The 14,687-nt window shown below is 42.7% G+C and overlaps 1 protein-coding gene across 2 annotated transcripts in view; it reads right to left on the reverse strand.

The window, feature by feature from the left end:
- Positions 1-1,053: 1,053 nt before the first annotated feature.
- med1 (mediator complex subunit 1) overlaps positions 1,054-14,687 on the reverse strand; it is a 29,460-nt gene continuing 15,826 nt past the window's right edge. For both annotated transcript variants that reach the window (XM_061909686.1, XM_061909685.1), the window contains exons 6-16: positions 14,600-14,628; positions 14,361-14,432; positions 14,210-14,284; positions 9,748-9,911; positions 9,557-9,668; positions 8,778-8,902; positions 8,562-8,689; positions 8,251-8,452; positions 6,674-6,769; positions 6,488-6,593; positions 1,054-5,197 (exon numbers count right to left, since the gene is read on the reverse strand). In XM_061909686.1, coding sequence (XP_061765670.1) covers positions 1,381-5,197; positions 6,488-6,593; positions 6,674-6,769; positions 8,251-8,452; positions 8,562-8,689; positions 8,778-8,902; positions 9,557-9,668; positions 9,748-9,911; positions 14,210-14,284; positions 14,361-14,432; positions 14,600-14,628 — 4,926 coding nt within the window. In that variant the 3' untranslated portion in view covers positions 1,054-1,380. The remainder of the gene's footprint in view (positions 5,198-6,487; positions 6,594-6,673; positions 6,770-8,250; positions 8,453-8,561; positions 8,690-8,777; positions 8,903-9,556; positions 9,669-9,747; positions 9,912-14,209; positions 14,285-14,360; positions 14,433-14,599; positions 14,629-14,687) is intronic.

Below are 14,687 nucleotides of genomic sequence, written 5' to 3' on the forward strand. Positions count from 1 at the left end.
TTCTTCCGAGGATGTTGTAGTCGTAATGATTTGTGCAGTCCTTTGAGACATTTGTGATTTGGGGCTATATAAACAAACATTGATTGATTGATTGATTTAGTAGCATTTTTGAATCAGGTGCTGAAAACCAGCAGTACGTGTGGTCCTGGCATAAAGAGAATCTGTGACCTTCGTTTTTGCAGATGTTAAAAAAACAGTATAGGGCTTCTGTCATGTAGAGGATCTTTGACTTTTGTTTTTGCAGTAGGTGCTGAAAAACAACACACTCCTGCCTTAAAAGGGTTTTTAGTAGGGTTTTCTTTTAAGCAAATGATAAAAACAGCAATGTGCTCCTGTCATAGAGAATCTGTGACTAGCATTTTTGCAGATGTTAAAAAAATGTGAAGGGCTTCTATCATCAAGAGGATTTTTGACCAGGGTTTCTGAAGTAGATACTTAAAAACAGTAGCACATTCCTGCCTCACATAGGGTTTTTACAAACGTGTTTTAAGCAAGTGCTAAAAAACAGCAGAGTGATCCTGTCATAGAGAATCTTTGACCAGCGTCTTTGCAGATGTAAAAAAAAAAAAATGTAAAGGTCTTCTGTCATATTGACGATTTTTGACTAGCCCTTTTGTAGTAGGTCCTGTTTATAGTCTTTGACAAGTGTTTTTGCAGTGTGTGTTTAAAAACAGCAGAGCATTCAGATCTCTGAGCAGGGATTGACATTTGCCTATAAAACAGATATTTCTGAAAATTGTTGCCCAGACAATAATTGAGTCTGTAGTCCTGCAGGCCTGATTTTAAATTTTAAAAATAACTGGGGATAAATTTGTGTCTTGGATTGTCGGATACCCGTGTAATTTCATTATGACAATTTGACACTGCTGCCCTCTAGTGTACTACGTTTTGTGGTAAAGCCATGAAATCCTTCATAAGGATTGTGGACAACTTTGTTCTGAGGTGCTTTTCTTACCAGCTATCACCGCTTGTAAACAACCCAACTTATTTTCTACGCTCTCATTTGGCTGCTCTGTAAACAAACAAATAAAATTTGTTAAAACATGAAAATCCTTCATGTTAAGACATTTAATGCACTCATTAAAATAAACAATACAAAATGTATTCTCATCCGCCCACAACTGTATCAAAACCTATATTGAATCATCAATTTTTTACATTTCAAACTATTCTATTCTTTTTTTTTAACAATGGAGGCAACATGGTCGGTGAAGATATACTGTTATCCTAAAATGAGTGAATACTTGTCATCCCAATCCAAACACTTGGGTGGTCAGATAAAACAGGCCGATGATGACTCAATTTGTGACCATAAATAAATACGAGTTTCTATGAGGTTAAACTGCTTGTAGTACAAAATAAAAGACGAATACAAAACACTTAAAGGTTTCCAGTGAGAGCTGAGTCCATGAGGTCGTCGTCTTCGTTTCTCATATACAAGGGACTGGATCGGGACGCCCGCTCCGAGCTAAGCATAGACAAAGAAGATTCGGAAGCAGAGATGGGGGATCGGGACCAGCTGTCCGCCTTCATTGAATGCGAGGATGGCCCCACCGACATGGAGGACTTCTTCTTCTCTTTCTCCCGTTCCCGATCTCGCTCCCTCTCTCGCTCCTTCTCCTTCTGCTTCTTCTTCTCCTTTTTGTGTTTCTTGTGTTTCTCCCCTGAGCTGAGCGGCATGGAGCTCATGTAGTCCTGGGCGGGTAGCGGTCGCACCGTCTGGTCGTCGTCAGAGCTGGGGCTGTTCTGGTGGGACTTCTCTGCCACCGAGCTGCAGCCCGATTCGCTCTCGCTGTCGTGGTTGAGCGGGGTGTGTCCTGGCGAGCGACTGTGGCTAGGCGAGGAGCGGTCGTGCTTGGGGGTGGAGCCGCTAAAGAGGGGGGACGCTTTGAGGCTGGAGATCTGCGGTCGCATGGAGTCGCCGGGGCCTTCGCCTCCTTTCTGCAAGGTGACTTTGGCCTTGATGCTGGGCGAGCCACCATCGGGTTTGCTGATGATGATCTTGGCCAGGCCGGTCCCGCTCACACCGCCTGTTTTGGGGTCCATCATCTTTTTATCTCCGCTGCTACCTCCGGAAACGGACACCTTCGCTTTCCCTTCTTTATCAGACTTTTCCCGCTTGTAGTCGCCACTTTGCGAGGATGATGCGTGCTTTGTTGCACCTAGGTTTGAAGGGCCAACGTTGGGGACGTTTCCGGGACCACTGCCAGCCGGGGTACCAGAACCCGGTCCGCCCCCAGGTGGTCCGACTTCACAACCATCCTCTCCCACCCCTCCACCGCCCACACTTTTCAGTTTGTCAATGACGGCGGTCAGAGAGGGTTTCTTATTTCGACTTGGAGACTTTCCCTTGGCGTTTGGGTTGTTGGCGTTGTTCTGACCTGAGCCACTACCGCTGCTGCTTCCCCCTCCTCCACTTCCCCCACCTGCGCTTCCTCCTCCTCCTCCTCCACCTCCACTGCCCCCGTACTGAGACTGGGAACCTCCGGAGAAGCCCATTGAAGCAGATGAAGACGAGGACGAGATGGATGACGACGAGGAAGAAGAAGTGGAAGCAGAGGAGGTCATTGGCTTCTGGGAGCTCATACCTCCACTGGAAGAAGACTTAGACCCTCCAGAGCTGCCTCCCATTGGTGATTTGGCCTTCAAAGAAGGCGGTGTTCCCGGTACCTGGGACTGCTGGATCTTCATGGGGGAAGACAACTTCTCACTTGAGTTACTGGAGCGGGAGTGAGAAGGGGAGATGTTGGGCTTTATGTTGGGATTCATTAGCGAACCGGGAGGCTTACCGCCCTGAGTTTTGATCTTGTTGCTGCTCCCAATTCCACCTCCGCTACTTCCTGCACCAGAGAGTCCATGTTTGGTGATTGGTGAAGATCCCGGTTTGCCAACTCCCAATCCCTGAGAGGAACTTTTGGACTGGGATGATCCTCCGCTACTTCCTGCGGAACTTGTTGACTTGGAGCTGTTGCCTTGCGTCATGGAACCTTCCTTGGACTTGATCTTCCCAGAAGATGAATGGGAATGGTGGCTTTTGCTGCTGCTGGTCCCGCCTGCCCCTCCTGTGCCGCCTGACGCTGAGCTGCTAGATGTGTAGCCGCTGTGGGAGGTTTTCCCACCAGTTATCGTCCCTTTAGGAAGCTGAATTGTAATTTTGGGAATGGGCGGTGTGGCGCCGCCGGGTGGCGTTTGTGAACATCCGGAACTCCCTGGAGACTTGGAACCGCCGGAGCCAGAGCCACCACTGGGAGGTGTGTACGGTCGTCCTCCTGAGCTGTGGGAAGGCGACTTCCCGTCAGGGTCCATTTTTTTACGCTTAGCGGGCTTATCTTTGGACTTGCCCTCACTAGATGGAGTCCTGCTACGTTTGACCTGTTTGCCTTCCGTTGACATGCTTCCCATTCCAGAGCTGCTACTCCCACTGCCTCCGTTCTCGTCCTTTTGCCGTATGAGACTCTGCTGTTTGACTTTGGAGTCTGTACTTTTAAAATCAACACATGCCGGCCCCAAGCCCATCATGAGGGGGCTCTGTGAGCCTCCCACATGTGTGTCTCCCAGATCAGGAGCTTGTCCCAGAAGAGGTTTACCAGAGCCGCTGTTGCCTACGAAAAATATCCCCATATCAAAGGGGTCTTTCAGCGAAGGTTCAGGGGTGTTTTGTCCATGCGGTGTGGGATTCTGGGGTGTACCTGATGGCGTATTTTGCTGACTGTTCCCGCCGAAGCCCTTGACTAGGTCCAGATCTCCATCTGCACTTGGTGAGCTGTCCTCAAAGCAGCCATGACCTGAGCTCAGAAGATCAGGGTTGAAGTCGGCAGCATCGGGGAAAAAGTTAGTGGAGGACGCGTCGCTAGTGGGTGTGGCGGCCGCCTCAGCAATCAAGTCAGCAGCATCGGGAAAAGGATTCTCGTTGCTGTTGGTGTTGAAGATGTCCGCCGAGTCAAACACCGCACTGCCTTGCCCTGAACTTGAAGAGTCACGGATGGGGGTTCCCAGTGGCCCTCCATCATCCACACCCCCACCCATAGGATGCTGATTTCCACCGCTGGTTTTGCCGGTTTGTTCTGGCAAATCGGACAAAATTTCCGTGATATCTGGTCCGATGCTATCAGAGCTGGAGAGGCGCACCATGCGGGGCGGTACGACACCCGGTGGTGGTTGTTGCTGCGGCTGAACGTGAGACGGCGGATAAGAAATGCTGGGCCCAGAGGGCGGTGTTCCGCATTGGCTCGGAGCTGGAGTGATGCTGTGGGGCGTGTCCAAGCCGTCACCTGCCAGGTTAACGTCAAAGATAGAGTTCTGGGATGCATCGACGTCCATAGAAAGAAGTTCACGGTGGAAGTCATCCTCGTGTGTGACAGCGTGGTGTTGAAGGTGCTGCGACATTGAGGAGCCCTGTTGAGGTTTCATGCCTAAAGCGCCTCCTGCTCCCCCTGCACCAGGAGTCCCAGGCATCACGGCACCCTTTTCTCCCACTCGAAGCCGCTTTTTCTTGCCTTTTGTGCCACCTGCAGGGCAAGCCCCACCCATGCTGTCAGTACGAGGTGACCCTGATGACGAATTCTGCCTCTCTAAGGGACTGGAGCCGTACAACGCGGCAAAATCCTGCGAGGGGTTGTCTTTCAACAAGTTCATCAACATGGGATGATTCTTAGTGTTGCTGGCGGGTGACGACGTCGGAGGCGGAGTCTGATGGGGCTGGGGTGCGTTCTGGGAGCTGGGACTTGAACCGACACTTCCCGTTATCTGGAGAAGACTCGTCAGGATTGGGTTCTGAGTCACTTTGTTGAAGTCATCCGAATGACCTTGACCCTGCTGCTGCTGTTGTTGTAACTGCTGCTGCTGTTGTTGTAACTGCTGCTGCCCGGTCATCCCGCCTTGAGTTTGACTGTCTGCTCCTTGGACCGGTCTTTCATTCCGAGACATCGCCAAGAGAGACGTGATTTGACCAGCAAAATTGGACCCACCGGAGGGCCCTGCTCCAGTAGGTGTGCTTCCGCCCGTGAGTCCCAAAAGTCCCATTGGGTTTGCTACTTCTCCGCTTGCCATGTTGTAGGTGGGACTGCCAGATGGTGGTGGATTGTTCTTCACCATGGTCTCTACAGTCTGTGCTATCAGAGAGAGGGCTGGAGTGTCTGCCTGGATAGTCTCCGCTTTCCTCCGGATGGCCCGCATCGTCACAGGGATGGACATACATCTAAGACAAAGGAAACAGCGTCAAATGTTTACATTGATTCTATAACAAACCACTCTGTTAATCAATTTTTGGCTTACTTTGAATACTACTTTTAGTTTGGTAGCCTGGTGCGTTAGCTTTGAGCGCTAACCACCATATGCTTGTAATTAGACCTCGGTTTTATGTTAGACTTGTGTGATAATGTTTAGATGCTACCCTGAGATGGGCAATGGGATTTTTTTAACTGACCTGGATTTTGTTGAATCAAATAGCAGTCTCTCCAGGATTTGGCAGTTTTTTTTTAGATAGCTCAGCCTAAAATGCCTGAATTTGTGGCAGCTTTTTCAAAATGTTTTGGCAAAAGTTGCAATGTTTGGAAGCTTATTTTAATGAAGTAACATTGAAATCATCTTGAGATTTTATTTGTTTTTGTAAGTGCCCAATTGTGACTCCAACCTAACTTAAAAAACACAGAATTTCAACAAAAACAAAAAATACAAATTAAGTATTAAAAGTAAACATTATATGTTAGTGAAAGCTCATACTCTGGGAATTTGAAAAATTCTTGTACTGTTTTGATGAATTATAACTAATAAGAGTGATAAATCATTATGGTTACAAAAAGAAACCACCAAAGGCTTTCTGATTGTTCGTTGTTTTGAAAAGTGTTTCTCCATTTTAAAATTTTTTTTTATCTTCCATCACGTTTACCACCACACCTTAAGAGAATTTGTGAACTGTTGAAAGCCATGTATAGTGGTAATTCTTGTTGGTAAATGAGGGAAAATGAAAGATTGTCATCACACTTCAACATCTCTCTCAGGTAAAGGCTGCCTCATTGCTAGGTCAGCGTTGCGAAAGAGAATCTTTTAATTGCATCACCCTGGATAAATAAAGGTTAAATAAATATATAAATACATAAAAACTTGGAAGTGAGAACACTGGTGTGTTGCTAAATGTTTACCACATTGCCCAGAAGGCTTAAAGCTGTGAATAAGAACAAAACGTAGGTCTGAGCTAGGCAAGAGGACTACAATTGTGGCGTGTGAGAAATAAGGAGTTTATGTATTGTTGCGATTCCTGCTTCGTCTATACAAGTAACAAACATAAGTTTGATTTGATATGCACGTTTGATTTTGAGTCAAATTCAATTGGCAAAATGACGCTGATTGGCCAAAATGTGCGGGGAATTTTTGCTGCATTGGAAAAATCGCTGCACGTAGTTCGCGGGATGGGTGAATTTGTGCGATAGTGACATTGTGAATTACTGGAGGGACTGAAATATGGACTGTAGCACTCTAGTATTTTTACCTTTGGACCACTTTGGTAATGAATACATCAGTACAGATCAGAGCATCTGACAGTCCTTTGTATAGTTTGCAGGACACCTGCCTGGAATCTATCACATCCATTACAACTGTGGAGAAAAAGATTGATTGACATATAAGTTTGACAAGGATGTTGCTCATTTCTGTGGTGTGTGTAGTGGGCACTTACCACAGACTAATGATTCATTGACAGGATGTTGAAAAGAGACGCTGAAGCTGGAGTCCGTCAGAGGACAAACCTCAAACTGCAAAAGGCCTACATTGTCTGAAAGCAAATGTAAAACTCTCCGATTAGAGCTGGACATTCAATCAAATTTTCATTTTGATTATGGCTACTCACGATTATGAAAATATAATGATCTGAAAAAAAAAAAGATAAATGATCGCTGCACGTTCATGCAAAATCCTGAGTTGGTGACAATGAAACAGATGAGCGAATAAGTGAAAAAAGAGCATGTCTATTAGATGTTTGGGATGTAACCATGGTTGCTATTTTTATTTGACACATTGCTATTATGCCAAATCAATAATCACTAAACGCAATAGAATAAGTAAGGCATATGATTTCCGGGTTCACATAACCGCGGACAAAGTCGCATAATTGGCAAATAAAACGGAATCCGCTGATAAATGCAAAATAATATCAAGGAAATTGACATAGATGTAAGTGAAATTTTGTTATTGTGAATAGAAGAGACATTTATTTGGGAAAATAATGAATCCAGTAGCGCTCATTAATCCCAACACACTCAAACGCCTGCCTTCCTGAACTCTACAATGTCCAGACGGCCACTTGAAACAACGACTAAACTACAAAGCTAAAACTCGCAGGAACAACATTGTGGATGCTACATTAATCTACACAAAGTGGTGGCAATTTGAGAGGTTTGCTCTTTTTTTACAGCCTCAAGTCATGTCTTTACTCGTAAAAGTCAGAACAACAGCACATCACACTACCCCCCCTTCACAATAATAGCGTGGTGTGCCACATCAGTTCTGACTGCGGTTTCAAAAAAGTACCTTACCCAAGCACAATGTACTTAAAGCACTTATTGAAACACTTACACAATTATTTTTTTTGACCTAATATATTGGTCAAAATTGTCCAAAGATGTATTGCACCAAAAAATGTGGGGATATTTACATTTAATTAACAAACATTGTATTCAATTTTATTTGACACAAAAAGCACACTGTCTATGGTGGTAAAACAAGTGTAAAAGGTAAAAAAAAAAAAATTCAATAACAAACTTTAAAAAAAAAATATTGCTATTGTTGTTTTAATGTATTGTTATTGCTATTATTTTACTTGTTGGGGTTGATTCGTTAATAATTCATATCCAGGTTTTTTGCCAAATATATTAAATGTTGAGTTTTGGTGGTACAATACATACTCGTGTTTTCAAAAGAATGAATAAAGATGTAATTAATCGTGATTACAATATCATCCATCCATCAATTTTCTACCGCTTGTCCCTTTTGGGAACCGGGGGGTGCTGCAGCCGATATCAGCAGCATTCAGGCGGAAGGCAGGGTACACCCTGGACAAGTCTCCACCTCATCACAGGGCCAACACAGATAGACAAACGTCATTCACATTCACATTCACACACTAGGGCCAATTTAGTGTTGCCAATCAACTTATCCCCATATCAATCAAAAATAATTATGAGTATTATTTTTGCCATAATTGTCCAGCCCTAACTCAGATATCACTACATTTACGTTGGGGCTTGAGGTCCACACCTTCTTTAATGGAAGCCCGCTTCACACAGCTGCCAATCAAGGTGTTGAAGGCTGCTTGGTGCCGGATGATGTCCAGCAGGAGGGGCACCTGAGCCGGGTGGCGGAAGGGGATCTTGGTAACCAAGGCGCCTTGGAGAGAATGACCATCCTGCACTGGGGCGTCGCCATTCAGAAAGTAACAGTGCTGCTGGTCTGGCAACACCTGGAAGAACAGAGAGGCTTCTTACTACCTTGATGGGTCGGACAGACAACTACACTGCATTCTACTATATCCCAAAAAGATACCATACTACAGGTCTGAGGCGACTTACTGAGTAGAAGTGCATGTTATGTGAAGGTGGCAATGTAGTGCTCCCCTCCTCCATGGGCTGCAGCTGGCTCTGGACTATTAGCTGATACAGGGTGGACAAGCTGGGGGTGCTCTCAAATACGGGAATACCTAAAAAATACACACAGACAGAGCATTTTACTGTGTATTTTTTTAACCTGCCTAAACACACAAAATAACAATTTCAGGGGAGGCTAACCTGTAGCATTGCCCAGTCTTTGAATAAAGGACAGGGAGAAAGGCATGGGGCGGTCCATCTTGAGGAAAAAACAAGCTGGCAGGTCCACACAGTTGGAGTTGTTCGCTGTGGAAAAGGAAGGCGTTCTGAAACAAAAAAAATTGTGCATCCATGCAATTTACTGTCAGCGGAGTACAGCGTGTCCCACCTGTAGAGATTTAATGATTATCGGTATTAATAATAAACTGAATTATACCAAAATGGATACATTGATGATACAGCAGAGGATTGGGAGAATGTCATGTGGTCCGATGAAACCAAAACAGAACTTTTTGGTATAAACTCAACTCGTCGTGTTTGGAGGAAGAAGAATACTGAGTTGCATCCCAAGAACACCATACCTACTGTGAAGCATGGGGGTGGAAACATCATGCTTTGGGGCTGTTTTTCTGCTAAGGGGACAGGACGATTGATCCGTGTTAAGGAAAGAATGAATGGGACCATGTATAGTGAGATTTTGAGCCAAAATCTCCTTCCATCAGTGAGAGCTTTGAATGGTTGACCAAATACTTATTTTCCACCATTATTTACAAATAAATTATTTAAAATTCCTACAATGTGAATTCCTGGATTTTTTTTCACATTCTGTCTCTCACAGTTGAAGTGTACCTATGATGCAAATTACAGACCTCTGTCATCATTTTAAGTGGGAGAACTTGCACAATCGGTGACTGACTAAATACTTTTTTGCCCCACTGTACAAATAGTAGACAGGAAGCTATTAAAAGCCTACCCCTTACCCTTTGTTGTCCACTGGGTGAGAGCCGGTGATAAGTGGCGCAATAGGAAGCTTGCAGGTGTTGGGCGTCCCCTCGATGGTGACCGAGACGCTGACACCCAGTGAGCGTGGCACTGTGTAAAGAGTTGGTTTTAAAAGAACAAGCAATGGAACCAAGGTGGAAGATGAGTATCACTGTCTCTCTGTACTTACCATTAGCGTCTGTCAAGTTAGGGTGGACACCCATTACCTCCTCAAATATGTCATACGGGGAGACATAACACTGAAGGGAAACAAGATGGCCACCACTTCTGGCTGTCAGCAGGCCCACACTACCATGTAGAATCGTCTCCACTGTATTAGCATTGGTTGCCACCCTAATGAGAAAAAAAAATATTTACCTATTATGTAGGTGGTTACCACCTCAGAAAATACCTGGCTTTTCAAGTACCACCACTACATATATATATATACAAACACATACATATACTGTCTGTAATGTAATTATAAATACAATGTAATTAGATGAATTATCTAAATGGATTCAATATCTAAATCACGACACCAGGGTGCCGAAAAGGGGTGGTAAACATTGACTATTCCTTGTTTATTTCCATGACAACCTCAACGTTTCGTAATCAATCAGAAATGTCCATTCATCCATCCATTTTCTATTGATGTCCCTCAAGCAACTAAAATGTGTCAAACATGTCGAAGTGTGGAGAGTGTTTTGCATATCACCCATCAGGCTTGTTAAATGGGTATATTTTTCAATTGTGTATTGTACTATTAGATCCATCCATCCATCCATTTTCTACCGCTTATTCCCTTTCGGGGTCGCGGGGGGCGCTGGCGCCTATCTCAGCTACAATCGGGCGGAAGGCAGGGTACACCCTGGACAAGTCGCCACCTCATCGCAGGGCCAACACAGATAGACAGACAACATTCACACTCACATTCACACACTAGGGCCAATTTAGTGTTGCCAATTAACCTATCCCCAGGTGCATGTCTTTGGAAGTGGGAGGAAGCCGGAGTACCCGGAGGGAACCCACGCATTCACGGGGAGAACATGCAAACTCCACACAGAAAGATCCCGAGCCTGGATTTGAACCCAGGACTGCAGGAACTTCCTATTGTGAGGCAGACGCACTAACCCCTCTGCCACCGTGAAGCCATATTAGAATTACTAATTACTAGAAGTACTATTAGAATTTTTTTATAATGTTCACATAGTTCAGTGGGCAAGTTATGTGTTTTTGTATCCCATATTTTAACATTCTGTGTTGGTTTTTGTTTAATTGGACCATGAAATGGGAAGGTTGTCTGAATTAGTACCTATATATTGAGTCTGCGCAGCCCGAAATTGCAGAAGGCACTTGGTCAATGATAATCGCAGTTGACCTCATCCATCAAGTGTCAACACATACGCAAAATTACACACTTCATGTAGTAAAAATAAACCCTGTGGGATGAAGTTTGGGAACCCTTGAATTAAGCAATTATTTGGCACACCACTAGATAAAGCCCACATACCATAGTTTGAGAAACACTGATATAGTCTTTCCTTTGCATTCACAGATACATTTTGACGGCCACAGAAAGATTGGCACTCACAAAAATTACAACTAGAGATGTCTAATAATAGCTTTTTTGCCGGTATCTGATTTTCCGATATTGTCCAACCCTTAATTTCCGATACCGATATCAACCGATATCGATATATACAGTCATGTAATTAATACATTAGTATCCCTAATTTTGTTGTAATGTCTCGCTGGATGCATTAAACAATGTAACAAGGTTTTCCAAAAAAAATCAACTCAAGTTATGGAAAAAGATGCAAACATGGCACTGCCATATTTATTATTGAAGTCACAAAGTGTATTATTTTTTTTAACATGCCTCAAAACAGCAGCTTGGAATTTGGAATTTGAGAGCATGAGGAGTTTTAGGTGGGTGGGGTTGGTGTGGGGGGTAGGGGATAGCGGGGGGTGTATATTGCAGCGTCCCAGAAGAGTTAGCGCTGCAAGGGTTCTGGGTATTTGTTCTGTTGTGTTTATGTTGTGTTACGGTGCGGATGTTCTACCGAAATGTGTTTGTCATTCTTGTTTGGTGTGGGTTCACAATGTGGCGTATATTTGTAACAGTGTCAAAGTTGTTTATACTGCCACCCTCAGAGTGAACTGTATGGCTGTTCACCAAGTATGCCTTGCATTTACTTGTGTGTGTGAAAAGCCGTAAGTATTGTGTGACTGAGGCGGCACGCAAAGGCAGTGCTTTTAAGGTTTATTGGCGCTCTGTTCTTCTCCCTACGTCCGTGTACACAGCGGGGTTTTAAAAAGTCATAAATGTTACTTTCTTTTAAAACCAATACCGATAATTTTAAAACCAATACCAATAATTTCCGGTATTACATTTTAAAGCATATATCGCCAATACTATAGGACATCTCTAATTACAACATTTCAATATGGCTGAACAACACTTCTCCCCTTCTCCCTTCCCAAGATGAAGTGGTAAAAAATACCCCAAAGAAATGAGACGCCACCCGTTTCCCACTACTTCATCACCTCAACCTATTTGGTGCCTGTGACGCGGCAGTAAACATACAGTACCACACTGCAACGTACTACATTAGATTTCAGTTATTAGCTATAAAAAGCAAACGTCAAAGTATTGAAAAGCTACAATATGTAAATTAGTTGCATTAGTTGATTGTCTTGTAGAGCGATTTAAAAAAATTAAACAACATTCTAAACATGGCTAATGTTTATTTCAAAAGAAAATTAGTTCTCTAATCATTCATAAAATCAAGTCATTTTTTCTAAAGTGCTTGCTGCTTTTCTCATGACAACGTAGTTTACTAGTTAGTAGTGTTTAGCTCAGATGATGAGCGACTTTAAAACAAAAACATTTAAAAAGTGGTAATATTTACACGGAGTGTCAGGCATTAATTACTGTGAGAATCTGATGCTTTGAAATACTAACATTGATGTATATACTTTGAGCTCAGCCTTTTTTCCCCAAACACTTGGTTCCAAGTTTCGAGGACTATAAACTTTTTAGCACTTTGCCTTTCCTTTCGCCTTACACAAGAATCGGGACACTGCTTGCTTGACGTCAACGCGCAAAACCGAAGACAAAAAGCTAAGACTCGAGTGAATAGGGATTCAGTCTATAATAGGGCTGTCTGAGTGGCTTGTAGTTACAACTCTGCCCAGTAGATGGCACTGTTACTCTTCACAGGAAGGTGCTCCTCAACTTGGAAGCCGAAAGGCAGCAACTGGAATGGTCTTTCATCAAACAGAATAACAGTCCTACTCACTAACTCCTGTAACAGGTCATTTAACACACGACCATGATGAATTACAATTCTTTGTTGTTAACAATCGACCAAGCTCTCACAACGAACACGTAACTTTAACTGTTTTACAAACTGCCCACAAGGCATGTTGAGTACTCCATCAACAACTACATTTGAAAATACAATATCGTGAAATATTACTTTTACAATTATGTGTATCTTTAAAATCAGCGCAAACTTACCTGGAGCCCAGAACACATCATGGATGTTTTTTTTAGTATACTGTATATAAATATAATTGCCGGCGCGTTTTAAAAAAAACAAACATAAAAATCACAAGATAATTCAGCTCATTTCTTATGACATAATCCAAAACACACGCAAACCGAGTTTTGCATCATGGCGAATGTTTAAAATTTAAATAATGATATATATCACCATATATTTGTTTGGTGTGTACATTATCACAGGACCATTTCAAAAAAGGGTTACAAAGGCTCCTAGTTTGGCTGCTGACGTACGTGGTAAAAGATTGCGTCATTCCCATTTGTACTATTTTGTCAAAACTTTTACTAACCCATGCGCTAATTTACTGTTATATCTGTCTACTTTCTGTTATAACATGTTTCTATCTAAACTTATGTTACTATGTAATAAGCACAAATTCTTCTGTTGTTTAGCTACTTCACATTGGTTTGGGGCGATACTACAAATCTGAGTATCGATATAATACCAAGTAGTTGGCCACATTAATGCTTATACTGAAACTTAAAATGTTCAAGATCATTGAACGTTTCCATTTTTGATCACAATTATAATCAGACAAAAACACATGATGGGCGTGTTACAATATCAATGAATATTAAAATGATTTACTACTATTGACTATGATTTCAATGATTAGTTTTTTGCTCTTAAAGTCCTTCTTTTTCCAGGGACTTACTTCCTATCGTTATAAACAATAACAAAACCGACAAAATATTTTTGCCAATAAGAAATATTGCTCTAACCACTGTAGTATCGACCATATGCAATACTATACTTGGTATCATTACTGTCGATATTTGTATTGATCCAACAACTTTTGTTTACATTCAAGAGCTCGAGGTTCGCAATTATCTTGTCTTCTCACGGTGTGTAATGTAGCATGATTAGCTATTCCTCGTTCTTCAGTGATAATATTGTTGTAAGAAACATAGTTTATTTGCCGCCTTTGGAGTGTGGGTTAGTGATTTAGAAGCTGCACTGTGAAGCGAAATTAGACACTAACTCCACCCAACCTCTGCAACCCAACACCACATGTACATTGAAAGTCCGTGACAAACTATGATGGATGGTAAGAGTATGTTGGGTCAAATGTAAACTCACCGGAACATGTGCATCATCTTAGTGAGATCGAGCTCCAGAGACTGCAGCGCGATATACATCTTGCTTTTTAATTTACTGCCAGACAGAAACTTCAGTCACAAATACATTCCAACAAAGTGACACAATAAAGTGTTGTCTTATTTACACTTACTTGTCTCCGGGAAGCTTGTAAAGGTCAACAAGTCCCTTAAGATGTTTGGAAAACTCCTCAAAGTTCTTCTCCCTTTATTATAACACACATAATGAATATTTTTACGCGTGTGAAAAATTATAATCTCATACTTGAGTCTGTGAAAAATAATAGTGCGCCAAATCAAATAAAACAACATCAACACATTAAACATCAAATAACTATTTAATTGGGGAAGTCTTAATCCGAATAATGCTTACCTTAGATGTTGAATCAACTCGGGGCAGCTCTGTAACAACAATTCTGTCAGCATCTTCAGCCAAACTAAATATGCAGAATTTTGTTACG

This window comes from Nerophis ophidion, linkage group LG08, assembly GCF_033978795.1.
Source record: "Nerophis ophidion isolate RoL-2023_Sa linkage group LG08, RoL_Noph_v1.0, whole genome shotgun sequence".
In the NCBI taxonomy this organism is placed as follows: domain Eukaryota; kingdom Metazoa; phylum Chordata; class Actinopteri; order Syngnathiformes; family Syngnathidae; genus Nerophis; species Nerophis ophidion.